Raw genomic sequence first — 26,953 nt, 5'->3', positions numbered from 1 at the left:
CTATATATATTTGGTATTATTAAGTAAGTTTATCTGTCCTTTAAAGAGCGCAGATGTCTGTTGTTGATGGGTTATTTGTTTGGGGGGGGGCACATCTGGCAGTGATCTGGGGTTACTCCAGACTCTGTAGTCAGGAATTTCTGGTGGTATTTAGGGCACCATATAGGATGCTGGAGATTTAACTGGAGTTTTCCTTGTACAAGCAAATGCCCTACCAAAGAAGAGAAGAGACTCACATACAAGACAAGTGCCACTGAGCTCCATCTCTATTCCTACTTGTGTTTCAAAGGATTTTAACTCTTTTTAAATACTTTTGCTTATATAATATGTGATCATTAATTTAAAACTTTTATTTTCCTGGTAAACTTGATCCCACTTTTATGTATGCAGGTAGAATAGAAAGTAAATTAGGCAGAATTTCTTTCCACTTAGACAGGAAGTCTTCTTATACTCGGATGAATGAGTTGCACCTTTCTCAGCTGTGGGAATTGTGTTCATCCTATTTCTGAGCTTTTGATGTTTGGTGTTGGGATTTGGGATAGCAGTGGAATTGGATGGGTGCTCAGTGCTTCTTGACAAGCTCAGAGGCATTACTTCTACATTAGTATGGTTAATTCATCGATAAACAGATAGAAATTTAAGCCTTTTTAGAAGTGCAATTCAGAAGAATGGGGGAAAATACAAAACATATTCATTAACAGATTTTTAGAGCGCAATCAATTGCAGAAATATTGCATTTGAGAGAATAAACTCCCACAGAGAATGTGAGAATAAGAGCATTTGTGACTTCATGTAATGATCAGGAATCTGATTAAAGTAGTAATACTTTTTTCTGCTCTCCAGGGATTTACTGATAACCTGTTTTTCATGGTGATAGAACCAGTAATAACGTTAATGAAACCAGCTTCCTTTCCCTTTCAATGTTGAGGACAGTTGTAGTTTCTGAAACTGAGACATGGATCTCTGGTTACCACTTTGCATGTGAGTTGAGTTCTTCATGCTGAGGATTAGTGTCCTTATTGAATCCTAAAATGTCCTCCTTTTCTGAGAATAACATATTTGGGGGGGGGTTCTGGTAGATAAATCCTCCCATGAGACTGACCTTGACTCTGAAGAGGTATAGTATGGAAATATCAAGGCAGAACTCTTATCTAAGGTTGTTAATTACTGCATTCCTATCCCTCCAGATTCTGAATGTTTTATGATTGAAAGACTAGTATGAATTTGAAGGTCTTGATCTCTACCTGAGTAAAATATAGTGTCTGTCTCTGGGGTCCCAAGGCCCATGAGGCTAGAGTTTAGCTCCTCCAAAGGCAAATATGGCTTTGAATATAAATGGAAAGTTTTCTTAGAACCTCAGTTTTTAGCTATTTTCATGATATCCTTGGTTTCTGGACCACAGAAATAAAATCACAGTTAGGTTAGTCCATAATCTTTCTCTGGAATAGTCACAGTCTGATGTTGACAGATGGTAACCTCACTCTGATCACTGCAAAGAGATTGTTGACTTGACCTGAGACTTGACTCAGCCATTCAGAATACTTTTTCTTTTTTTTTTTTTTTTCCCTTACTGTAGGACACTGCTGGAATTGATAGAAATATTGGCTGAACCCTAAATGGAATGAAAGGGTGAGAGAGAGTATACTTGTCCCTGCATTTTCATAAGGATCCAGTTTTATAGTTCCCAAAAACTGGATTTTTTTTTTACTCTCTTACCATTTCACCTTGTCTTATAGAAGTGTCTGTCAAGTATATGACGGACAAGTGGAAGTATGTATCAACTTTAGTTCCTGTACAATGCCTGGCAATGTTGAGGATCAGCCTTTATCATAGAGATTAATTTAACTCATCACTTTATATTTCTCATTCTTTTTGTGTGATCTGTAGGAACCAGATTACTATATTATGTAGTGAGAATCTGTTAAGTATCTATGATTATTTCCAAGACTGACTTTTCAGGAGTTTTTTCTAGTTGCAAAGAAGTACAGAGTTACGGATTATGGACTTCAGTTCCTCCAGTCGTTGCCATTGACTTGGGTTGCTGTCCTATTTCCAAGCTAACCCCATAGTAATTCTGTCTCTGAGTATCCTATTTCATTCTCCTGTGCTACTAGAGGGGCTGCATTCAGGCAGAAGCTGTTGAATCACACACCCAAGTTGATGGGTTGTTTGCCATCAGCCTAGGAGAGACTAGATTGGGGACAGTCTCACCTGAACTCAGGTTAGGAGAGGGAATTTGCTACTGTTCTGTTGAAATTTGGACTTCAACTTCTGACTTCCAAGAAAAGGGATTATTAGGTTAGTTGCTCTTGTTGAGGCCCACCAAAGACTAATAGAAGGTTCGTTCACCCATCTGAGAAAGGTCCTGACTTGGCATGTAAACCCACTGGCACTTCTGGTTATCTTTCATCACTTGCCTGAATTCGGAAAGGTAATGGTTTGTGCTCTAAGGAAAGAGACTCTTTCCTGACTGGAGGCTTTCATCTCTACCAGCTGGGCCCGTTGCTTAAAAAAACGCTTTCTAGTGGGCTTGCTTCTGCCTGGCCAACACCTGGGCTGCCCAAGCTTGTAACTAGCCTGCCTTTGCTGCATAAGCTTCCCAGGGTGGTTCTTTTAAAAGCTTGTATGAAATGCTGTTTACTGTCTCTTTATAGTTTAAAAATGAATCCTTTTTGTTCTTTGCAACTCATTTGCTTTTTTCTTTTCTTTTCTTTAAATTCTTATTAACACCTGTTGATTCTTTTTTTTTTTTTTTTCTGGTTGGCCTGTCACTGCATTCCTGCTCCCCCTCCCTCTAGCTGGGTTTGTCAAGTCGCCCATGTCAGAAACTAAGCTCACTGGGGACGCCTTTGAGCTGTACTGTGACGTGGTCGGGAGTCCCACGCCAGAGATCCAGTGGTGGTACGCAGAAGTCAACCGGGCAGAGTCTTTCAGACAGCTGTGGGACGGTGCTCGGAAGCGCCGTGTCACCGTAAACACCGCCTACGGGTCAAACGGCGTAAGTGTGCTGAGAATAACCCGGCTCACCTTGGAGGACTCTGGGACTTACGAGTGCAGGGCCAGCAACGACCCCAAGAGGAATGACTTGAGGCAAAACCCCTCCATAACATGGATTCGAGCCCAGGCCACCATAAGCGTCCTTCAGAGTGAGTCCAGCACCCTACAGTAGTAGTACTGTAGTCCTTAGAGGTGGCCCGCTCACCCTTCCCTTCTGCTTCCTTTCCCTCTTCCCCAGTATGATCGCTCACCCCACCCCTTGTCTTCGTTTTTGCAAACCCACGGCCCTTCTGGTTGTAGTGTATGAAAACATCTGTGGCAACATTTTTTTTTTCTTCTTTGCCATTCTCTCTACCTCCCTGGCCCCCACCCACCCTTCTCTGTGTCTTTCTCCTCAGGAACAAGGAACTTGGGGAAACCCGTGACTGTCCAAAACCATCTGCTTTGGGAAGAGGTGGGGAGGGAGGACGGGGGAGGCTAAAAAAGTCTCCTAAAACTCAAAATCAGGCAGTCAAGCCAGGGTAGTGCTGAATTGTTTCTTTCCTCCCCTTTAATTTTGTAGTAGGTTTCCTGTTCTCCTTTTGCTGATTTATTCTCTGGTGCCTTTCTATTTTTGTTTCTCTCCCCAATCTAACTGCTTTTTATTTCTTCTGTTCCTCTGTTTGAAGCTCTCTGAGTAGCTGCCTTCATCTTTATTGTTTAAGCTTGTGCCTGCCCAGCCTCTTCCCTCTCTGTGACTTGGTGTCATCTTGTTCTGTGATGGAAATGTCGCCATGGGTGTGGTGTGATGGTGTGTTTTCGTTGTTGGGTGGCATGTACCTTGGGATATTTTCATAGTTCCAGCTCTTTTTCTTTTCTGAAACAGTAGCATGTGCTTCTCTGATAACTGCTCTTAACTGCAGCAGTGACTCTTCACTGGTCCTGCCCAGCTGACAAGCAGCAGTCTAAGAGTTCCTCCAGATCTCTTGCCTTTTTTCTAGGTAGAATCATTTTTTAGACCCTGTAATACATGATGGGTCAGAGTCCGTTGTATCTGAGTCCTCATTATAAACAGTTTGACTCAGTTGACTCACTCCTGGCACACGACTCTTCTCCCCCTAGAGGCTGGCAACCTCAGAAGTAGTTTGTAAATCATTCACCTGGGCCTTTTCTCTGTATCTTGAAATAAAGAGGAAATGAAATTTGGATCCTGTTCCTCTGAATGATAAGCATGACCCGCACAGAGTCCCTTCATCTCATCTAGTAGATTCAAAGGAGCTTTTTGGGTGCCTCGTTTTCTGGAAAGTGTAAGGCACCGCCTAGCAAATGGTCAGTGTCAAATACACGTGGGTGCTCCTCTTGCAGGAGTGGGTTATAACTGAGGTAGCTTCCTGTCTAATGGAAAGAACCTCCAGGTGTTCACCTTACTTCAGAAGAGGCTCAGACCCAGTTCTTGTAGCTTAAAGAACTGATTAATTCCGAGAGAATCTGTGAAAATAGTAAATTATATTTATGAGGGATTGGGTAATAACTCAGGTGGTTATATGACTTATCTACTTATGTGGAAAATAACAAACTAGTTGTCTCTTGAATAGTAAATCAAAAGACGCCTGTGAAGAAAAGGAGGTGTTAGAGGAATAGTAGGAGAGACTGCTGCAGTTGGCATGGTTTAATCAGAGAACCTGCTTCTGGAAAGGGGAAAAGAAAACCTGTCTGTGTGAAAATGGGGAACATTAACCCAGCGATTTTCCTTTTATTTAATAATTTTTTCCCCTTGCACGCCTCCTCTCCTGCCCCCTTGCTCCTTTCCTTATAAAAAACCGAATTACCCAAATGGCCACAAAGGTCTGCAGAAGTTTGTAGGAATGAATTGGGCTGGACATTTGGTACTTGTACTTCCAGTAGCCTAATGCAAGTAGATTGATTTATCCATAGCTAGATAGGTCATGCCCTGGGGTGGGGCTTTAGGATACCTGCCTACCAACCCCTCATTTATACAGTATTCTCCCAGTTTACATGAAAATAAATTTCCTAAATTAGGACCATTCTGCATGTGGTTGAACTAAACCCAGACTAGTTCAGTCTCTTTTCCAGACTTCCCTATCAGTCACTTAACCTTCCTACCCTAACTGTTTTAGAGAACCAGGTTTGTCTTTAAAAAAACAAACAACAAAAACTCCCCAGAATTCCTCTCTAATTGGATTATTTTATTATCTCAGCATCCCCAAGGACATTTGCTTCTATTCTAGAAAGGAGGTTAAGGGTCTTCTCACTGCTTCTAAATACGAGCCAGTGACAAGTAAAAGTTCTGAGCTTCTGGTAAATGTTCATCTTTCTTGGACTTTGACGGGCAGTTCTAAGCCATAGAAATAAAAGCCCCACCTTCATCCTGGTGCTGAAGGCAGATGTGGCATTGGTGCCAAGGAGCATGGCATAGCACTAATTTCCATACACACTTACAGGAGGGAGGTTACCCCCTACCCTACAGCCCTGCTATGGTGCAGAATCACTTAAACCAATTTAAATTATCCACTTGCTCCCAGCTGACTCTCCTGGATCTTTAACACTTAAGGGGAAAGTACTTTCCTTTGCCTTCCAAGAATTCTTGGCAGAAATTTCACCAGGTTGCTTGCATCAACTTCTTAATCTCCCTGAATGACAATTGTCATTTGCATCACCACAGGTAAGAGCAGCATTTACTTTGATCTCCTTGGATTTATACATCTATAAGCTCTTGACCTCATTCTCAAGGATCACCTTTTCTCAGTGCAGGCTGAGAGGACGATCCAGAAAGAGAGTCCCAAATGGGACCGAAATGAAATTGGGTAATAAAAATTCAGTAAAAACCTAAAAGTGTGTTTGGGTTTTAATGTTGCCTTTATATTTTTTAATTTCTGTGGACTATGGTTCTCTCTTTTTTTTCTTATTTTGTTTTGCTTGGTTTTGATTTTTCTTGGAATTGTGATGCTTTTTGCTGATGGTGTGTGTGTGTGCGCCTTTCATTGCAGGGTATGCAGCCGTTCTGCCCGACTTCTTAAGGCCCAGGGATTTTGGCTTCTGTCCAGTGTGTTTTGGAAACCGTGGGACACCACTGCGCTAATATGTTCACATGCATCTGCTTTTGTCTTAGTGGCTGCTATGCCTTCATTATCTGTACATAGAGCTCCTGTTTGTTACCAATAAGGACCTGTGCTCTATGGAAGATAACTACTGTTCTTTTGCCAGAGCCACAAAAATAGAAAATAGCGTAAATAGAGCTAGCTCGAGGATTTTGCTTTATTTAATAAATTTCTGAGATGAAGATAATCAGTTTTATGAATCAAATATGATATACTGATTAGGAGGTCCTTAGGTATTATATTTTTTTCAAGTGTCCCATGATTTTCCCATCTTCTCCTGCATGGTGACAAAACAGTTCTGGCTGAGAGATACTATATTGTCCTCAAGAATTCAGTTAATCGTAATGCATAACATGCTCACAAGGAGTTGTTAAGAGCTGTAGATAGGAAATAGCTAGATTCAGGGAAGTGGTCAAAGATTTCTGAGAAAGAAATGGAAAAGAAAAAACAAACATTAATTTTAAGCTTTATCTGAAAATGCTGGACTGAGAAGTGCCCCCAAAAATGTAATCCTGGACGAACTAAAGGAGAAATAATAACAAAAGTGATTAAAAACTAACAGAAAAACCCAACCAAACAAAAAAACATCTTGACTTCAATACAAGTGATTGAAATCATAGTGCATTCATCACCCCTCTAGGAAGGATATAGTGTGTTTCTCAATGTGTTATATATAATATTTGAGTCAAATAGTTTTTGTAGATATTAAAACAGGCTATCTAAGTCCAGGATAGAATGAGAAGATAAACTATATAATTTACCCTCGGAGAAGAACTATATAATTTGTGCTAGGGGTAGGGCGGGGAGGGTCTGTATTGGTGGGACAGGGATTGAGAATTCCATTTCTTAGGTCCATCTTTGTTTTTATTTGTTTGCTTGTTTGTTTGTTTATTGCAGTGTAAGGGTTCAAGCCCAGGGCCTTACACATGTAAGGCAAGTGCTCTACTACTGAGTCACATTCCCAACACAGCCCATCTCTGCCACCCATAACAATTATGTCCTTGCACAAGTCATTTTACTTTTCAAGCTCTTTAAGAGTGAGATTCATTGAACTCTCTTTCAGCCCCAAAAATTCTGTGAGTCCTTAATACCAGCACACGTTGCATTCTAGTTAACATTTTATTATCTTGGAATGGAATGTGTTTTAAGTGCAATTCTGGGGGAAAAATATTTGTTTTGGGAGAGAAGAATTGAAACTTCTTAAAGAATTTTCTCTTGGAAAAATGCAATACATTTCCAACAGGAAATTTGCTTTTAGGATCTACTGTCTTTTCTTCATATTCAGTTACCATTGCATGTTAGCCATAGGTTTTTCAGAATTAAATGTGGGGAAAGTATTATAATTGTATTATCTAATTATAGTTATTATTGCTCCAAGGCCTAGTGACTCCTTAGGGAGTTTATTAGTTATATAAATGGTATTGCCTTTGTCTTTAGAACTGCAAGGTGGAGCCTGGTTTTGTAATGCGAGCTGATTGGTTGGTGGTTCTTATATCTTAAGATGATGGTATTCAGACACATAAGTGGATTGTTGCCAGTCCAAGTACCTGTAATACTCCCATTCTTTTCACGTCTAGGCCAACTGGTCCTCAGGCTGTTGTCTGCGCTAGTGGTCATTTGCTTATAATCATTGTTTTTCCCTTTTTGACTTCCAAAGTGATAAAGTGAAATTCCTCATGTGGTCCTGTCTGCCCTCCCTCTTCTAGCCCCCCCATCCTTCCCCATCCAACTCTCAGGCCAGGGCTGCAGAGAACAGAAGGCTATATGGCTTCCTATCACTGTGCACTCTTATTACAGAGCCCAGGATCATCACCAGTGAGGAGGTTATTATTTCAAAGAACACCGTTGGCCCTGTCACTCTTCAGTGTAACCTCACCTCCAGCTCTCACACTCTTACATACAGTTACTGGACAAAGAATGGCATAGAACTGACTGCCACTCGTAAGAATGCCAGCAACATGGAATACAGGTGAGGGGGCTAATAACGCCTGGGGAAATGGGAGTGATCGTGATGAAGTTTACCATTCATAATCCATACTTAGACTATGTGTGAGGCATGAGATATAGGCGGTTTATTTGTGGATAGCCTATCTAAACTTGTATCTGAGGAGACGCCCAGTGATATATGAGAGATTTCCAGTGCTCAAGATGAGCGGCCAGGCTTGATTCCTTCACTATAGAGAAGCGGAGAGTGATTTGTACATTATAACAATGCTAGTAGTCACTAAAAGTCACAAGAAGAATAAGGTCTTGGCATAATCCAATACTTTGCATGTAGAGTGAAATTAGGTTTTGATTCTTGGGAGTAAAAATCACTCATAAGGATATATCTCCTGGATACTAGTGAGCAAAAGCTTCTAGGGGTATCCAATATGTTATCATACTTTTATGAGATCTGGAAAGGGTTAGTTACGTAGAAATACCCTTTGACAAAAATATTTCCTGGAAGTACTCCCTTTGGAATGCGTGCTAGCTGGAGTTGCCTTGTATCTAAGACTAGGTAATTGTTGGGAATATCTTGAACACCATGACACCTCACCTTTCAGCTGTTTGTTCCTGGTTGACAACTAGTGTAGAAAATGATTAGCTTTTCTGATTTGAGGTGATGCAATGCAAAGAAAGAACATACTGGAGTGAGAGACCAGAAAAAGCCAGTCATTGAGCAGTAGAGATTTGCAGATTTGAGATCTATTTGTGTGCATTTAAGTGATGCACATTATTGTACTTATCTTTTTATCTTTTTTTTTTTTTTTTTTGCATAAAGAAAGTAACATTCAAACAGTAAGAACTCTTGGCAGCTTTTAGGCCAAGTGCTTTATCAAATAAGTTTAGAACTAAGGCTAGATTCCAGGTGTGACTTTCTATCTAGACTCATGTCTTTTTCCCTTGCTGCTGTATACCATTTCAGGTGGGATTCACTTAATTTACTTCCTGAAATAAAATTTGAAATAAAACCTCAGTTATATCCTAATAGTTTAGAAAAGGTTAATCAATGCAAGTATATTGCATTTATTCTTGATCTGTCTGTTTTTTCGAATTTTTCACAATACTTTTCAAGGTAGTGTACAACCAGTTATTTTTCTGTTGAACTGCAACTTAGGATGTTTGAGTCTGAGTTAATAAAATGCCTCTTCTCTCCCTAATTTTCCTTATTAGAAAATCTTCTTAGAGGTGTTCTGTATGTTCAGTTTTTCAAGGAAGCTTTGTTTTTCCTTTTGTGGGCCATTCCTTGCTCACCTAAAAACGTCTGCCTTAGAATCAGTGTCAAGTCCTGCTTCTGTTCAGCATGCAAGGGTTATTTTTCTTTTGTAGCATTTGTTTCCTAATAGATGATTGAGAAATGTTGGGACATTCCAAGACCTTTAAGCATTACTTCAACCTGAGAATCATCTCAAGAAATTTAGGATTAGTTTAAGTCCTTCAGATAACACTGCTGGTCCTCCCCAGAACTCTAGAACATTTGCTAAGAATAGCTGATTTTTTTTTTCTGTTGTACTTTTTCTTACTGATTTCTTAAGAAGAGGCATTTGTGTCAAATTGAGAAGACTTTTAAACACTACTCTTAGAATATTATTCCACCACATAAATGCAGAGACATTTTGGGTATGGGCTCTGTCCTCATCTATAATCCTTTTTGGTTTTTGGTTCTTTTTCGGGATGAACAAATAGTAGGATGGATAAATGTTTTGGCAGTCAATCAGCAGTTAAGTTTTTTATTTTAATAGACTTGAGTATAGTGGAGATCTGGTCTTATATTTTAACTATAGAGCAAAGAACAGGTGCTATATAATCTGGAGGCTGTGGTTTTTGTTTTCTGTAATTACATACTGTCTTTTCAGTGCATGTTTGAGGATGTGGGGGTAGTGGAATATACTGAGCTGATGTGAATTTGGTCCTCAGAGGCGGAAAACTTGTTTGGGATCAGATTACCCTATGGGATTTGAAGGAGATGCTTATTCTGACCATACTTGTTTTTTGTTTTGAGGCCACACCTGTTGCTCAGGGCCTTTACCCAGTGCTAAGGTTTGAACTCAGGCCTCTTGCATACAAAGCATGTGCTTCAACCCTTTGAACTTATCTTCCCATCCCCATTCCTACTGCTATGGTTCTTCCTGTTATTTTGCTTAACTTGGTTTGGATATATGTATAGCTTTTCACTCTTGAGTTTATATTCAATTAGTCCTCCATTTATTTATAATAGGCACCAGGTATATGCTGGGGAAAATAAAAACCAAGCAATTCTTTAAGTATATAATTTCATTTTGTGATAGATGATATATAGAATTACAGTGTACTATGATAAAATTATCAGGATGAGAGCTATCATTCACATGGAAGTAAGAATGAGGAAGTAATATACTAGCTAGACCAATGGAAAGGAGTTAGGTAGACTAAGCATGATGAAGAGAGTTATATATAAAGGAACATCATATTTCAAGAGTTTGAGGTAACAAGTTTGGCACATTGAAAAACTGAAAAGTGCTGGGAAAAGAAGAAGAGATGAGTGACATAAGCTGATATAGTTCTGGGATATATAGTTATAACTAAAATTCTTGGAAGTTCAGCTCCTACATCATTGTAGTATCTCTGATGTAATGATGGCATGCTATTTAAAAAAATTTTTTTTTGGTTCTGTTAGTAAAAGTTGTATTTAAAGGACTGCTAGTGAAACTTAGTTTAAGGAAGAATAGAACTGTCAAAACAAGGTCTTCAGGGCACATGGAATCACAGAAAAAGGTTTACTTCTAATCTGCTCTTCAGCTAAAACTTACCAGGTGAGCAAGACATTTTAGTGATGGTTCCAGTCCATTTGGTAGACTAAAGTGTGGTGTATAATCCTCTATTTTGATTACTTTTTTTTTTTAAATGTAGTTTATTTCTTTCGAGAGACTGGAACACCTGAATGATTCTTGGCTAAGACTATGTATTCTTTCATCTTTTTATTCCTAAGTGCCCACTAGGAAGGCACAACATTTTGGGATACACAGTAAGTCTTTGCTTTCAAGTATGAGAAGATGAGAGAAGGGTCCCTATTTGTACCTTTAATTGTTTTGTTGTATGTTTTGACTGCTTGCAACTTCCTCACTTATTTTTCTTCTCCTCTCTGCAGGATCAATAAGCCGAGAGCTGAAGATTCAGGCGAATACCACTGTGTATATCACTTTGTCAGTGCTCCCAAAGCAAATGCCACCATTGAAGTGAAAGGTACAACCCATCAGAGGCTGCACTGTGAGCCTTTTGGTCTCCTGATCCACACCTTGGTCTGGACTCTTGGTCTTCAGTTTTTGTTTAAATTGTGTGAGGCAATAGAATGTTTTAGAATCTCAGGCTCAGGAAACAGATGTATAGGTTTAAGTTCAAACCCCACCAGTTACTAGGCTGTGTGATTGTGGTGAGTTAGTAAGTTCTCTTAAATTCTTTCTCATTTCTAAAATGAGAATAGCAACAATACTTACCTCTCTCAAGTTTTCTCTCTCTCTCTCTCTCTCTCTCTCTCTCTCTCTCTCTCTCTCTCTCAAGTTTCCTCTCTCTCTCTCTCTCTCTCTCTCTCTCTCTCTCTCTCTCTCTCTCTCTCTCAAGTTCTTTAAGTGTATAAGTACACTAGGGCTGGAGCAATAGCACAGCGGTAGAGCATTTGCCTTGCATGCGGCCGATCTAGGATGGACCCCCAGCACCCCATATGGTCCCCCAAGCCAGGAGCAATTTCTGAGTATCACAGGGCCCAAAAAGAAAAAAAAATTTTTTTGTTTAAGTACACTAATATATAGGTTGGCCTGTGTTGAATTCCTGTTTTAATGTTAGAATTGCTTGAGTTTTGATACTTTTATATATATATATATATATATATATATATATATATATATATATATATATATATATATAGTTACATATATATAGTTCAACCTTACGTAAATCTTTGCAAGTAGTGCAAAAATTGTTGTTGTTGTTGTTGTTATTTAGAAATGGGCCAGTAGGTGGGGCCTAAAGTACAGCAAGTAGGGCGTTTGCCTTGCACATAGCCTACCAGGGTTTGACCCCTGGCACTTCATATGGTTCCTCAAGACCACTAGTAGTGAACTCTGAATGTAGAACTAGGAGTAACCCCTGTATACTGCCAGGTATGATTCAAAAACAAGCAACAAAAATAATTAAAAAAATTTTTTTAAGAAAAAGGGCCGGGCGGTGGTGCTAGAGGTAAGGTGCCTGCCTTGCCAGCGCTAGCCTAGGACGGACCGCGGTTCGATCCCCTGGTGTCCCATATGGTCCCCCAAGCCAGGAGCGACTTCTGAGCGCATAGCCAGGAGTAACCCCAGAGCATCACCGGGTGTGGCCCAAAAACCCCCCAAAAAAGAAAAAAAGAAAAGGACCAGAAGGATATAATTATAACTACGTACGACCATGTAGGAAAAATATAAATCGTTTTGGGTAATTCATTTTAGTATTTAAATTTTTATGGAGTACATGGCATCTTAGATATGACACTCTTAGTGAAAGTTTTAATGACCAATAGACTATAGAAGCAGGCGTGACCTTAAGTCATTAATCCCAGGTTTCCCTTTGTTATTTCAGAGAAGCACCTGAGACTTAGAAAAGTGAAACCACTCTCTCTGTGCCACCCAGAGTTTATGGCCGATCCCATATAGAACCCCAGTCCTTTCATGAACCCCAATTTGTGGAATAGGATTATTTGATAAGCAGATCATGTAGTGGTAGGGCTACTGTTTGAAGATCTGGAGTTTCTTTTTCTTTCTTCCCTAGCCATTATCATTTTGCTTAAAAGATATACAAACGTATTCTTCAAATAATAGAGATCCTTAGAAGTTGGAAGGGTAAATTTAGAAATGGACAGGTCGTGAGTCGGTAGTATTGAGACCTTCCTTTAAAGTATTTGAGAAATTAAAAAAATGCAGATTCAGGGCTAGAATGATAGTACAGAAGTTAGGGAACTTCCCTTGCATGCGACTGACCTGACTTCCATTCCAGGCATCCCATAAGGTCCTCTGAGTCTTGCCAGGAATGATTGCTGAGCCAGAAGGAAGGCCGGGAAGGAAGGCTCCAAAACAAAAACAAAACAAAAAAATGTAGCTTCAGGAACGGTGTAAACATAGCCAGAATGCCTTCTGTATAATATTAAATGGAATTATCTTGGTGATAATGATCCTAACTTCTTACTGTCCAATGAATCCTAAATGACTGAAGAATTCAAGCCATAGTGATACTATTCAGTTCACAGAGACCAGAGAACCTGGGATTTGATGGATTCAGTAGCTCTCTTCGAGATCTGGGTTTATCTTTTATTAAGGAGTTGTTGAAATGAGGCAGGAGGCCTGGGAAATAATTCTCCCAAACCACCCAAGGGCTTTTCCCCACCCTGGTGAACTGAACTGCTCAGGGAGTTTTCTGTAGTTTCACAGCATTACCGGCAGAGCCTTTGAAAGGCACAAAGTCCAAGTACAGAGAGCAGGATGGGTGAGAGAAGGAAAGCAGTGTTTTCCATTAATTCCCCTTTCTAAGCCTAAGGGTAATTAAAGGCATTGCAAGTCTAGGCATAGTGATTTGGCATTATTGACTTAGGAGCAGAACTTGCTGGAAGGAATGCCTCTTGAGAGGTAAAAGACTCCAATTCTTATGTATACTTGGTATTGTGTTTGGGTTTGTATCCTGGGTAGTTTTAATTTATCAAGGAATTTGTAAGACATGTTAGTCTTCCTCTTCCTTTTCTCTCACATCTAAAAAACAGCTTAATGCTTTTCATTTTGTAGTCTGTTTTTCTGAATGTTTCTGTATAAGCGTAAGAAGATGTGCCATAGGACTAGAATCATATTCTCATCTAGTTCCCAGATCTAATTTCCAGATATGCTTGGTTAAAAACTTGGATTTAGATTGGTGTATATGTGTGTGTTTCTAATGAATTTTCATATACCCTTATATTTTATATCCTCAGTGTCTCTAGGGTGGGGTTGGAGCTAGTTAATCTTTTTATAGTTGTAGTGATTTTACAAGTCTGCTGAGTACGGCCCCAAGTGGTGCAAGCTGTAGGGCGTTTGCCTTGTATGTGGCTGACCTGGGATGGACCGAGGTATAATCCCCAACATCCCATATGGTCCCCCAAGCCAGGAGCGATTTCTGAGCACATAGCCAGGAGTAACTTACTCTTGAGTGTCACTGGGTGTGGCCGGACCCCCACTCCCACCCCCCTCACCCCACCCCTGCAAAAAAAAAGTCTGCCAATTAATAGGAAGATAAGAGGTGATTGTACTTGAGTAAAGAGAAATTCAGTGGATACAGTGATCATAGTGACCTGCTGAAAGGAAATTTTAGAGATTTGAATCGATACTCCAGGACAATGTGATTCCTATATCTCTGTCTCTGTACACACACATATAATACGTATTGTACCTTTTCTCTCTTTCAGTCATAATTTTTCTGATGGTTTGGGCTTAAGTAAAGGACTAGACTAGCACAGAAATGGAGATTAGATGTGAGATCAACAAATTTGAGGTTACTTGTGTGTAAAACAAAAGAAGGCTGGAAGAATTAAAGGGAAGAGGAACACATGTTTGTTTCCAACTTAGTTGTAAATTTTGGTTAGAAAGGAATTTTGAGGATGGTAGCATGATGTTGAAAAGCCCTTGCATCTGAAGTAGGATCTTTTTTTGTTTTTGTTTTGTTTTTAAAGGACAAGAATGAGACACAGCGTAAATTAAAATATATATGTTACATTTCTTAGATATTATATAAGTAACCTGAGCAGTTGTTGAAGATGAAGATAGGATAGGACTAGTTGGCAAGAGGAAATTATTTGACCATAGCCTGGATTCTCTGGGATTCACCTCTTCTTTATTAAAAAAAAAAAATATATATATATATATATTTTGGATTTTTAGAAATTGCATCTAACACAGAATGCATGAGTGAGAATGTATTGAAATTTTCTTTTTTTCTCCCTGTCTTCTCTAAAATTAAAAGATGTGCTCATAAGATTTCTATGTAATTTACAAAGTTTGAAGTCATTCTCACATGAATCTGAAACTCCGTTCTCATCCTTCAAGCATTTTGATTATGATGCTTCTTATGAAAGGCACATGCCAGCCAGCCCCAAGAAAACTTGGTCTAGCATCTTAATAGGGCCACCATTATCAGCTTCAGGAAAGGGAGACCTCTCATCTAGAGACTGCTCTATTTCTGACTAGTAATGTATGAGCAGATGATGAATTTGCTCTGGAATGAAGGCTTTATTGGCTAAAACCAGTATCCATTCACGTTTCTTCCACTTTGAGCAATTTTCATTGCCTTTTGGGCTTAGTCATTGGCTAATAGTAAATCCCCCTCACCCACCAATAGTAAATCTTAATTCTCCTGTAAAGATGGGTTGTCTCTGGAATTTGATGGGCTGCATAAATGAAGCAGAGGGACTTGTGATCAGTATGTTGATTTGGAAATAATTCCCATATTGACATTGCCTTTATGGTTGGTGTTTTTTTAAAAAATGAATTGAGATGCTATGGGTTTGCATCAAAAGGGATCAGCAAAGCAGTCCACATAAGAAGTCGTATTCTTTGATCTTTCCTCAGCTCTTTAACATCAGTGTATTGTCCCTATTGTCCCTGGCTTTATAGAGAAGCCGGATCCTTCTAAGTGCAGACAGGTCAGGCTACTGGGAGCACTCAGGAACATGCCTATGTCCTCAGCCACAGGCCTAGATGGATTGTTGTTTCCCAAAGTTGGCGATACAGCCTTATTGGGTAGGGTTACTGGGATAAGGGGGATGGAAGCAGCCTTGGGTGCTGTTGGAGAATGACCTGCTTTTGTTCACATAAAGAAGGCAGATTTCCAAGGGAGTGAATTTTTTTGTTTGTTTCTGAAAAGGAAGTGGATCCGCCTAAGTTTGGGCACCTCCGGTCTAGATACTGGAATTGTAGAGCAGCTGAGTTAATTTTTGGAGCCCCTGCAGTGGCACCCACTAGGATACTGGAAGAGAACCATTAACTAATGTGATTAGAGTGATTTAGGTAGTGAGTTGGTTCCCATTGGGTCTATAGTTTCTTTTTAGGGGCTCGCTGTAAATTCCTTGCCATGTTTTCTTCTGAGAAGAAATCACAGATCGAATCAGGAGGCACGTTTAGTCTGTGCTACCCCAAGAGAAAAGGAACTTTAGGTGCTGACTAAGCAGTTCCTTATTAAATGGAAAGCGCATAGACCATGAGACATTGAAAGAGGCCATTAATCAGTTTGATCAGTTCACTATCTGACTTCGTTAATCCCTATTAGAGTCACAAAAGAAAGTCCCTATTTATATTAGCACACAGGGAGAAAACAACAAACATCTTTTTTTTTTTTTTTTGCTTTTGGGTTGGTGACGCTCAGGGTTTACTCCTGGCTGTGTGCTCAGAAATCACCCCTGTCTTGGGGATCATATGGGACGCTGGGGGATCGAACCACGGTTCGTCCTAGGTCAGTGCATGCGAAGCAAACGCCCTACCGCTCTGGCCCCTCATTTCTTAGAACTAAGTTTAGTCTGAGTCTAAGCCTGCCTTGTCTTTTTTTCACTAACAGCTCAATTTAAATGTTTATTTTGATCCTGAGATCTGATTATTTGTTAGAGTTTGGATGTAGTTATGGGTTTTTGTTTTGGACCACATGTCAGTGCTTAGGGAAACCTATATGTTATGTTGCCATGGGTTATTCAGGACTGGCCACATGCTAGGCAAGCAAGCTTCTTAACCCATATTGTCTGGCCCAAAAGCTATAATTTAATCCTCACAAGTTACCCATGGAGTATGTGGTTAATAGTCCCATTGTATAAAGGTGAACACAGAAATTATAAGTATTTACTTTCTTTATATTGGGTTGGGGCACAACCAGTGCTGCTCAGGGCTTACTCCTGGTTCTGTGCTTAGGGATCACTCCCGGTTGGGCAGGTGGTGGTGGTGTGTGTGCCCATATGGGGTTATGGAGTGTTGGGATCAAATCCAAGTTGCTGCATACAAGATAAGTACCCTACTTGCTGTACTATTTCTGGCTCAATTCAAAGGATTTTAACTGATCCACTTTCAGTGACTCATTCTGTGGTAAGTAATACAGGCTCTCTCTGACATGAGGTACAAAGCCTTTTTTTTTAAATATAGCATGTGAAGCTGTTAAATTTTGACAAGTATATCAACCCCACCCCGGTTTAGGATGTTTTAGTAATACCAGCTAAGATAACATTCTGCAGTCTGTTAATTACCTGTAATGTATGTTTTATACATAGATATTTATCTATATAGATCTTGTTCTAATTTCTCCCCTTTATTTTTTGGGGGGTTTTTGGGCCACACCTGGTGATGCTCAGGGGTTACCCCTGGCTATGCGCTCAGAAATCGCTCCTGGCTTGGGGGACCATATGGGATGCTGGGGGATTGAACTGAGGTTTGTCCTAGGCTAGCGCACGCAAGGCAGATGCCCTACGGCTTGCGCCACTGCTCCGGCCCCCAGTTTCTCCCTTTTTTGTGGTAAAGTACCTGAAGCATTACCACTTTTTAACAGCCCTCACCCAATATAAAGAAAAACATCCTGGAATTAGAGAGGTAGTACAGCAGGTTGTGCATTTTTGCCTTGCTTATGGTGACCTGAGTTCATCCCTGACATCCCCATAGAACAGTTCCCCTGAGCCTACCCAGAGTGATCCCTGAGTGCAAAGCCAGAAGTAAACCTGGGTGTGGCCCAAAAGCCAAAGAGTAAAAAACAAGCAAGCAAAAACCCCACCCAAATCCAAAACAAACAAACAAACAGAAACATTACCCAACCCGAGTTTTCCGCTCTCTAAAAATGGGGATATGACTGCTTCCTTGGGTGCTTATGTTTTTTATAATCTAATTGCTGCATAATTGTTCTAGTTTATTTTTGCTTAATATAACATATAAGTGCTGTATAATTAAAGCTACTGTTACAACCTTCTGGATTAGGAAATAATCTTTTTTGTTGTTGTTTTGGGGTCACACCTGGCAGCGCTCAGGGGTTACTCCTGGCTCTACGCTCAGAAATCCCTCCTGGCAGGCTCGGGGGACCATATGGGATGCCGGATTCGAACCACCATCCTTCTGCATGCAAGGCAAATGTCCTGCCTCCATGCTATCTCTCCGGCCCCAGGAAATAATCTTTTGACTGTGGGTTTTCCTTGAGATTTAAGTGGAAACTTAGGAGTACTGAAGATGGTATTCTGCCCAAGGTCAATTCCTGGGTGAAGCCCTACCCACTGTGGGAATGATAATTTACTGCTTAGAGATTGTGGAGCTATAAACCTACTGACCTTTTAGCCTTTCACTTAGTTCTCAGGTTAATCTTGGGGTCTGATTCTCCCTGACGGTATTGTACCAAATTGTACCAATTGTACCAAATTGACAGTACTACTGAATTTTGTCAAATACACTACATGACCAGTTATTCTCTGGTTAGCAGATAATGAAAATAGAAAAATATCACATACAGGTTGATTTCAAAAGCCTGTATCGACACTCCTGATCACTCATGTGAGCCAGACTTTGTATTTTGCTGTCTGCTTGACAGTACTTCACTTACATGTCTTATAAGTATCTTAAACTTTGAACTTCTGGGTTTTCTTCTACCATTGTTTCATCCTCAATCAGAATGAAAACAATCAGAAAAACCGTAATCCTTCAACAGTCTTCATTTTAGTAACTGATAACTCCATTCTTAAGTTACTGTTACAACTCTTGAAGACATCTTTAACTCTTTTTATTCAATCTTACATTCAATCATTCATAAATATTGTAGCCGAACTTAGAAAATATATCCACCACTTATCCATTTCCACTCTAGCTGCCTCATTCATCCCATCCTCTCATTTGCCTGTTTTATTTTTATAGCCTCTCAATTGGTCTTGCTTTCACTCATCTCTACAAGTGTAGCTACATATTAGTAAGGGTACCTGAAAAAACACACAAATCATTTCACCTGTGCTTAATATTTACTTATATGGTTTCCCAACTGACCCAGAGCAAATGCCTAGGTCCTTTTGGTTCCATCTGTCCTGACCTCTAGCCTCTTGATTTATTTCTTTGCCTTACTTTGCTTACTGAGTTTCAGAACAGCTTCTGCATAAAAAATATACTTCTGCCTTAAAGCTTTTGCTTTTCCCTTTAATTTTTCCTTTTGCTGTTTTATTTATTTTTTTTTCGGGCCACACCTATGTGCCACTCCTGCTGGTGATGCTGGCTTTTGGGACACAAGGGTGATAAGGATCGAACCCAGAACTTCACATATGGGAGGTGTGTGTTCACAAGCTGAACTGTCTTCTGACTACATAAAATTTTACATGAAGTTTCAGCAATAAATTATCTTTTCTGAGATAACTCTTTTTAGAAAGGTTGTGCTCTCTCCCCTTTTAGAGGGAAGGTCTGCACACATCAGTGCCCAGGACTTATTCCTGGCTCAGCATTCAGGGATTACCCCTGGTGGGCCACATTCAAGGCAAACACCCCACCCCCTGTACTATCTCTCTGGTCTCTGATTTAAGTTTCACAGATAACAGCAGCAGACCTATTCTCTATATTCTAAAATTTACCTCACCAGAATGGCCCTCCCCAACTGCTCTGACATATATGCAGTAAGTACCTCAGCAAATGTTTTCGATTTAAAAACACAACTAGGGCCCGGAGAGATAGCACAGCGGCGTTTGCCTTGCAAGCAGCCAATCCAGGACCAAAGGTGGTTGGTTCGAATCCCGGTGTCCCATATGGTCCCCCGTGCCTGCCAGGAGCTATTTCTGAGTAGACAGCCAGGAGTAACCCCTGAGCGCTGCTGGGTGTGACCCAAAAACCAAAACAAAAACAAAAACAAAAACAAAACAAAACAAAAACACGGGGCCGGGTAGGTGGCGCTGGAGGTAAGGTGTCTGCCTTGCAAGCGCTAGCCAAGGAAGGACCGCGGTTCGATCCCCCGGCGTCCCATATGGTCCCCCCAAGCCAGGGGCGATTTCTGAGCACATAGCCAGGAGTAACCCCTGAGCGTCAAACGGGTGTGGCCCAAAAACCAAAAAAAAAAAAACAAAAAAACAAAAAAACAAAAACACAACTAGAGACAAAATGTGGTATCATTTCCGCTTGTTGTAAATTCTTATTCTTCCACAATGGTATCTCTCTGTTACTAAAGTCTGTGGCCATGCTGCTTACTCTAGGAGTGCTAAGATGCTTCTTACTATTTATTGACTAAAGGAAGAGCTTTGGAATGGAGACTAGATCAAACACTTGACTTAAGAAGTGACTGAGTGGGAGAAATTAGGCTTGATGGGTACAAGATTGAGCCAGCTTGATCTACTCCCTTTATAGTGAGGATTTTAACTGGTAAAATGGGGGGAGAGGGGACTTTTCCCTTATAATAGCTTATATAGAAAACACCTTAGACTGAGTAATACTGAGCAGGCCCCACTTTGTCCAAGAGTGGTTACAGAGACAACCTGGAGCCTTGCCCATTGCATTTCTGTCTGAGAACTTATGCAGAGGCCTGGGAAATGCAGTCTGAGAGAAGAGGAATTTAGATCAATCCTTAGGCCAATAACAAATAAATAATTAATGAAGCCAGTCAACAGGGAAACATGGAATCAGTCCATATATAAAATACAGCTATACAGGCCTTCATATCCCAGAATGAATATTTGGGTCTCTTTATTAAAGGGCATTAGATGAAAGCATTGTGCTAAAATAAAATGACCTTTGTTTGATAATGGGTATATAGCAATGAAACAATCATTAAGAATTCTTGAAACTGGAATTCGGACCAGGCTTGTTGATTGCCTTTACCATATGGGCCACCAAAGTGACATTTAACTTAATTTGAGTCGACTGTTTTCAGATAACTGTATTTGATGAGACATGGTAGAAAAATGAAGTTAAGATAAAAGGAGGCCAAACATCAGGGCATTTGCCACCACAGCAGGTTTCTTTAGCCCTTGAAATGAAATTTATAAACCATCGATGTTTTTTATTCCTCACTAAGATCAGAAAAGAACAGTAGCTTTAGCATGTCTAGGAATTTCCCCCAAGATAAAGTTCATTCAAATTATTGGAATCTGTTTACAAGTGAGATTATTTGTTGTTGCTTTTTTTAAGGGGCTGGGGCTTGGCACACTTAGCTGAACTCAGGGCTTTACTCCTGAGTTTAAGTGGCCACTTGTGGAGGGAGGGAGATCGGGCTCTCAGGACTATCTGTAGGGTAAGCATCTTACTATGCGGCCCACAAGTGACAATCTTGTCACCAGGATTTCTTGGGTCACAGGTTTCATTTTCTATTCATGAATAATTTTCTGGGAGCTTCTCTATGCATTCATTCTTGCAGTGGGTCTTGATTTTAAGTGTTTGATCTTGGGTTCTTCTCATTTCCTTAAGGAAATAGAGATATTTGACATAATCCATACTTGTTAGTGTAAGTATCTTGAGGAAAAAAACTGATTGGTGAAAGAGATGAGAATGTCTTCTATTTGCCTTTTTTTTTTTTTTTTTTTTTTTTTTTTTTTTTTTTTGGAAATATTCAGTTTTGGGACAGATGAACTTGTAATCACTCCAAGTAGGTGGAGAACCTCCTTCATTATTGGTAGTTTCCTATTTAATTATTCTGTCTGCTTGGGCTGCTTTGGTGGGAGAAATTGGATAGGGAATGGGATTGGTTTCATTGCTCTAATCTGAATGAAAAACGAATGCTATCAAAGTTGAGTATGGGGATGGCTCTGGTGCACCTTTGTAAGGTTTCAGAGTGGGCTCGCAAGGTGACAGCCTTCAATACTCTCTCACAGCTGGTCCTGAAATCACTGGCCATAAACGGAGTGAGAACAAGAATGAAGGGCAGGATGCCATGATGTACTGCAAGTCAGTCGGCTATCCCCACCCAGAGTGGGTGTGGCGCAAGAAGGGGAATGATGTTCCCATGGTGAGTAGGAAGCTTCCCCCTGCTCTTGCTGGGTCCTGTAGTTGCTGGAGTTTCTCTTGGGGCTGTATCTTGGCAGTTGTTGCAATCTGCTATATAGGCAAGCCTTGGAGACCCCTTTCTAAAGTTATGATGATGTACACTGGGTAAGAAGTTTGCCTTGTATGAAGCTGACCTGGGTTCAATTTCTGGCATCTCACATGGTCCCATAAGAACCACCAGGAGTGATCCCTGAGTTCAGAGTCAGGAGTAAGCCCTGAGTACTTCGAGCTATACACCCAAAACAAAAGAAAACAAAGAAGTTCTTATGTTACATAATAAACCTGGAGGTCACTGGCAGTCTCTGTATAGCATGGAAACCCTACATGTGATCTGTTAAAGCTGTATGGTAAGGAATTAGATTTTTTGCCTTCACAGTAGGACATTGAAAGAACCAACTCCAGACTTGATTTGTACAATTAGATCCATTTATCCTAGAGAAATAATTGCTTTTAAAGTGGTCTTTGGACCTTCCTTATTTAGGGGAGTGGCAAGACAATGAAAGCAAGTATTTATATATTCCTGGATCACAGGAATTACTCAGTAGGAGTTGGAATAACCTAATGAGACCAAAGGGCAGATATAGGAAATATCCTTAGATATTAGAAATCTGACAGTGTCTGTTCCAAGAAAGGTCAAGGGATATGCCTGTAGAGTGATTTTTTAATTAATATTGAATTTAATATATATTTTTCATTTTAATTGCTTTAAGCACCATGGTTACAAATTTGTTCATTGTTGGGTTTAAGTCAGTGCCATCACCATCACCAATGTCTCCGTTTCCCTCCCACCCTCTAATCCCCCCTCCCTTTGCTCTAGGGCAGGTAAGTTGTTTCTATAGAGTAATTCTTAATGTTGTTGGAAAGTTAAAGCTTAAGCCTCTTGCTTTCTCTCTGATAGAAGAATAGGTGACCACTGTCCTTTCCTGACACAAGGGTCTCCAATATTCTCTGTCCCCAGACCCTGTATATTCAGCACTAGACTTTCTAGGCAGTGCTATTATTAGTCTTCAGAACCAAAAAGGACACATCTTAGAGCTATGTTGTTTAGTTTCTTTGGAAAAATTATAGACTGATCTAGCTAATTTATGACAAAGCCCTAGCTTTTTTAAATTTCAAGTCCATTATTCTCATTCTATGAACTCTAAATATATCAAATGTTGATAATGACTTTTCACATGAGCAGTGATGACTAGATTTCAGTAATCTACTAATAAAGGGGATTGGGATTAGGATTTTTTGTTGCAGAATAGACATCAAAAGATCAAGTCAACATTTAATTTTCTTTTCTTTTTTTTTTCTTCTTTTTTTTTTGTTTTTTTGTTTTTTTTTTTTTTGTTTTTGGTTTTTTTGGATCACACCCAGCAGCCCTCAGGGATTACTCCAGGCTCTATGCTCAGAAATTGCTCCTGGCAGACTCGGGGGACCATATGGGATGCTGGGATTGGAGACCATAGTCAGGCTCACTCCTGACTGTGCTCAGGAACCATGTGTAGTGCCAGAGATTGATTCAGGGTAGGCTACATGCAAGACAAATGCCTTATCTGCTGTATTGTCTAACTGGTCTCCTATATGTTTTATTTTAAATATTACTGCTTCCTCTTGCTTTCAAGATGTATATTATTTGGGAGACAAAGCTTTCAATCATTGAGCAGTAATGAAAAGAAAAATTATTTTTGGTTGATGCCATTGAAAACCAGTTGGCTGAACACACAATTCATTTTAGCTTTCCATTTTATTAGAGCACTTAATTTGTTTAACTTTCTTTTTTGTTTTTGGGCCACACCGGGTGATGCTCAGGAGTTACTCCTGGCTATGCGCTCAGAAGTTGCTCCTGGGACGCTGGGGGATCGAGCCGCGGTCCGTCCTAGGCTAGCGCTGGCAAGGCAGACACTTTACCTCTAGCGCCACCGCGCGGGCCCCTGTGTTTTAACTTTCTTTTCTGACTGATCCTATAGGTTCCTTTGAAGCTTTCTTTTTGTTAAATTTGTTTTTTTTTTGGGGGGGGGTTAGTTTTTGGGTCACACCCGGCAGCGCTCATGGGTTACTCCTGACTCTACAATCAGAAATCGTTCCTGGCAGGTTCTGGGCACCATATGAGATGCCGGAATTCGAACCACCGTCCTTCCGCATGCAAGGCAAACGCCCTACCTCCATGCTATCTCTCCAGTCTCTTTGTTAAAATTTTTGGAATAGTTCAAAATTAAAGAAACTGTTTTCTTGAATGGGTCTCCACTCCCATAATTGCAAAGGCAACAGAGGATTGTTTATTCTGAATCATTCACTATTGTTCCATGTTTTGTGTGAAACAGGATGCAAGATTTTAGATACCTGTTTTTTCATTGTTTTTTTTTTCAGTAATTTTTATTGTGACCAATGTGAATTACATTTCTTTCACAGTTATATTTAAGGTACATAGTGACATTAAATCAGGGGTATTCCCACCATTAATGTTGTTCTCCCTTCACCCCTGTTCCTAACATCCCCCCCTTTTTTTTTTGCCCTCCTCCCCCTGCCGGACTGCTAGTATAACTGGTTTCCTCTGTGTATAGCTTGTTGAAGATTGGGTACCGATTCTGTTGTCGTTGACTTTGGGTTTAGTGTTTAAGTCTGATCCTTTTATATTTCTACTCAATGTTCATACGACTGTTTGGTTCTGGTACCATCCATTATTTTCCCCTTCAATTTATGAGGCAGAACAAGATGATTCAAGTTACATGGTTCTGTTTGAAAAAAAGAAAAGAAGAAAAAAGAAAACAAAGAAACAAAAACTGGGAGGAGTCCATCTAGAGGTTACAAATACCAATTTAAAAAAAGAAAGAGTGGGGCCAGAGCAGTGGTGAGAGTCGTAGGGTGTTTGCCTTGTACACACTGACCTATGATCCCCCAAGCCAGGAGCGATTTCTGAGTGCATAGCCATGAATAACCCCTGGGCATCACTGGGTGTGGCCCAAAAACCAAAAAAGAAGAAAAAAGAGAGAGAAGAAAGGGAAAAAAGAAGAAAAACAAAACAACAACACAAAAAGCAAAAACTTTCATTGGTTCTTTATTGTTGCTGCTTATTAATTCACAGGCCTCGGCAGCTGGTTATTTGAGTCTTCTAGGGAGTCAGTGTTTATAAGTGAGATCTATTCTGCATGGCCCTTTCTAGATCCTGCTTGGCTAAAGCTGTAAATGATCTAGTCCTGAACTTCTCATTGTTGACCTGCGCACTCTGAAGGCAGCTGACTTGGGTGGAGTGACCGAACTTCTGTGTATTCTCACTTTTTCTGCCTCTGAGCAGGATGTTCTCAATACCTCTGGACGCTTCTTCATTGTCAACAAGGAAAATTATACTGAGCTGAACATCCTGAACCTTCAGATCACGGAAGACCCTGGCGAGTATGAATGTAATGCCACCAACTCCATTGACACTGCCTCAGTTGTCACCATCCTCAGGGTACGGAGCCACCTGGCCCCTCTTTGGCCTTTTTTGGGAATTCTGGCTGAAATCATCATCCTTGTGGTGATCATTGTTGTGTATGAGAAGAGAAAGAGGCCAGATGAAGTTCCTGACGGTAAGATCATCCCTACAAAATAGCCTTAATAATGGGGTTGGTTTCCTAGGGGTGGTTTCCAAGCACCCAAAGAGAATGATAAGGATTTTGGGGTTCAGTTGCAAAAGGAAAGAAGGAAAATTCTTATATCTGATTTTCTATTTCACTCCCAAGATTTTTTCATTAGCCACCTAGAGCTATAATTTTAGCTCTACTTTGTTGGTTTTTTTTTTTTTTTTTCCAAATCCCAATCCTCTCTGGACTGGGCAGCTGTCAAGTCTCTTTGTTCAGCTCTGTCCTCCTTCAATACAGATCATCAGTCAGATTGAGCTTGAGGAGAATCCAAGTCAAGCCTAGAAGCCACCCCAAGATCGCAGGCCACCTGGCCTTTCAGGCAGATTTAAGGTATCTAACTGGCTGTCAATGGTCACCCGGCATAGCCCCTGTAGGTAACTGTCATAGCCCCAGAAAGATCTATCCCCAGAAAGAACTGTTGGAACAAGCTACCCTGTGCTGCCTGGGTTGTCTTTTCTTGAGGCAGTCACCCACTGTTTGGCTTTTCTGTGTGTCTTCCACAGATAAGGGTGCTGGCAAACCTGTGAGGCTCCCCATTCATGCTTGAATACATGCCCCCCAGGTAGTAGCCTCAAGCTGGCCTAGGGTAGAGAAGGGAGTGAATAATGGTGAATTCTTAAATATCCAAGAGAAAAGAACCTTTGACTTTGGTTATGCTTAGAGTGAGAAGAGTCCTGGGGAGTTGGGGATGGTAGTGGGTATTTCATTTATGACCTATACTCATAGAGAGGGGATCTTGTGGATGGATCCCTTGTATGGTACAGCTCCAGTTCCAACTGACTCTCTTTCCCCATTCCCCAACTAGCATCTCCAGCAGCAAAACAGGAATGGCCAGTCAGCCATGACCACTGTGCCTCTCACTAACTGGACAAGGAACATGAGCTTGATGGAGGCCATACTGAGGGTTGGGAGGGGGCTGCTTTGTTTAGTCCTGATTGTGGGCTGGCACCCTGCTGCACAGACCTGTTTCTGCCCCTGAGACTGACCGGCTGGACCTCAATAACCATCACATATGTGAGGAGAGCACTCAGGGAGCTGTAGAGCTCCCCTGGAAGTGTGGCTGTGAGGTGCTGTTAACTCAAGACTCCACAGTGGTGCTTTTTCTTCTTCTTAGCAGCTCCTCGATTTTGTTGCTGACACTGAGTATTGGTGTGTTGATGAGGCTGGTTGTAGTTGGAACTGACAGTATGTATGAAGGCCTGTGGATTCCCTGAGCTTGAGGAGGGATGAGATAGGCACCATCTGGGAGCAGATGGACCTTTGCAAAAAAAAGTTCCCTGCGATGAAA

General features: G+C 40.6%; 1 protein-coding gene across 2 annotated transcripts in view; it reads left to right on the top strand.

Moving 5' to 3' along the window:
• Positions 1–26,953, top strand: part of NPTN (neuroplastin) — a 63,615-nt gene that overhangs the window by 29,207 nt on the left and 7,455 nt on the right. For both annotated transcript variants that reach the window (XM_049778133.1, XM_049778124.1), the window contains exons 2-6: positions 2,799–3,146; positions 7,893–8,064; positions 11,206–11,300; positions 21,886–22,019; positions 25,338–25,611. In XM_049778133.1, the coding sequence (XP_049634090.1) occupies positions 2,799–3,146; positions 7,893–8,064; positions 11,206–11,300; positions 21,886–22,019; positions 25,338–25,611 (1,023 nt within the window). The remainder of the gene's footprint in view (positions 1–2,798; positions 3,147–7,892; positions 8,065–11,205; positions 11,301–21,885; positions 22,020–25,337; positions 25,612–26,953) is intronic.

The sequence above is a fragment of the Suncus etruscus genome, chromosome 1 (genome assembly GCF_024139225.1).
Source record: "Suncus etruscus isolate mSunEtr1 chromosome 1, mSunEtr1.pri.cur, whole genome shotgun sequence".
NCBI lineage: Eukaryota > Metazoa > Chordata > Mammalia > Eulipotyphla > Soricidae > Suncus > Suncus etruscus.
The sequence above is the reverse complement of the archived record's forward strand: the minus strand, read 5'-3'. Positions and strand labels throughout refer to the sequence as shown.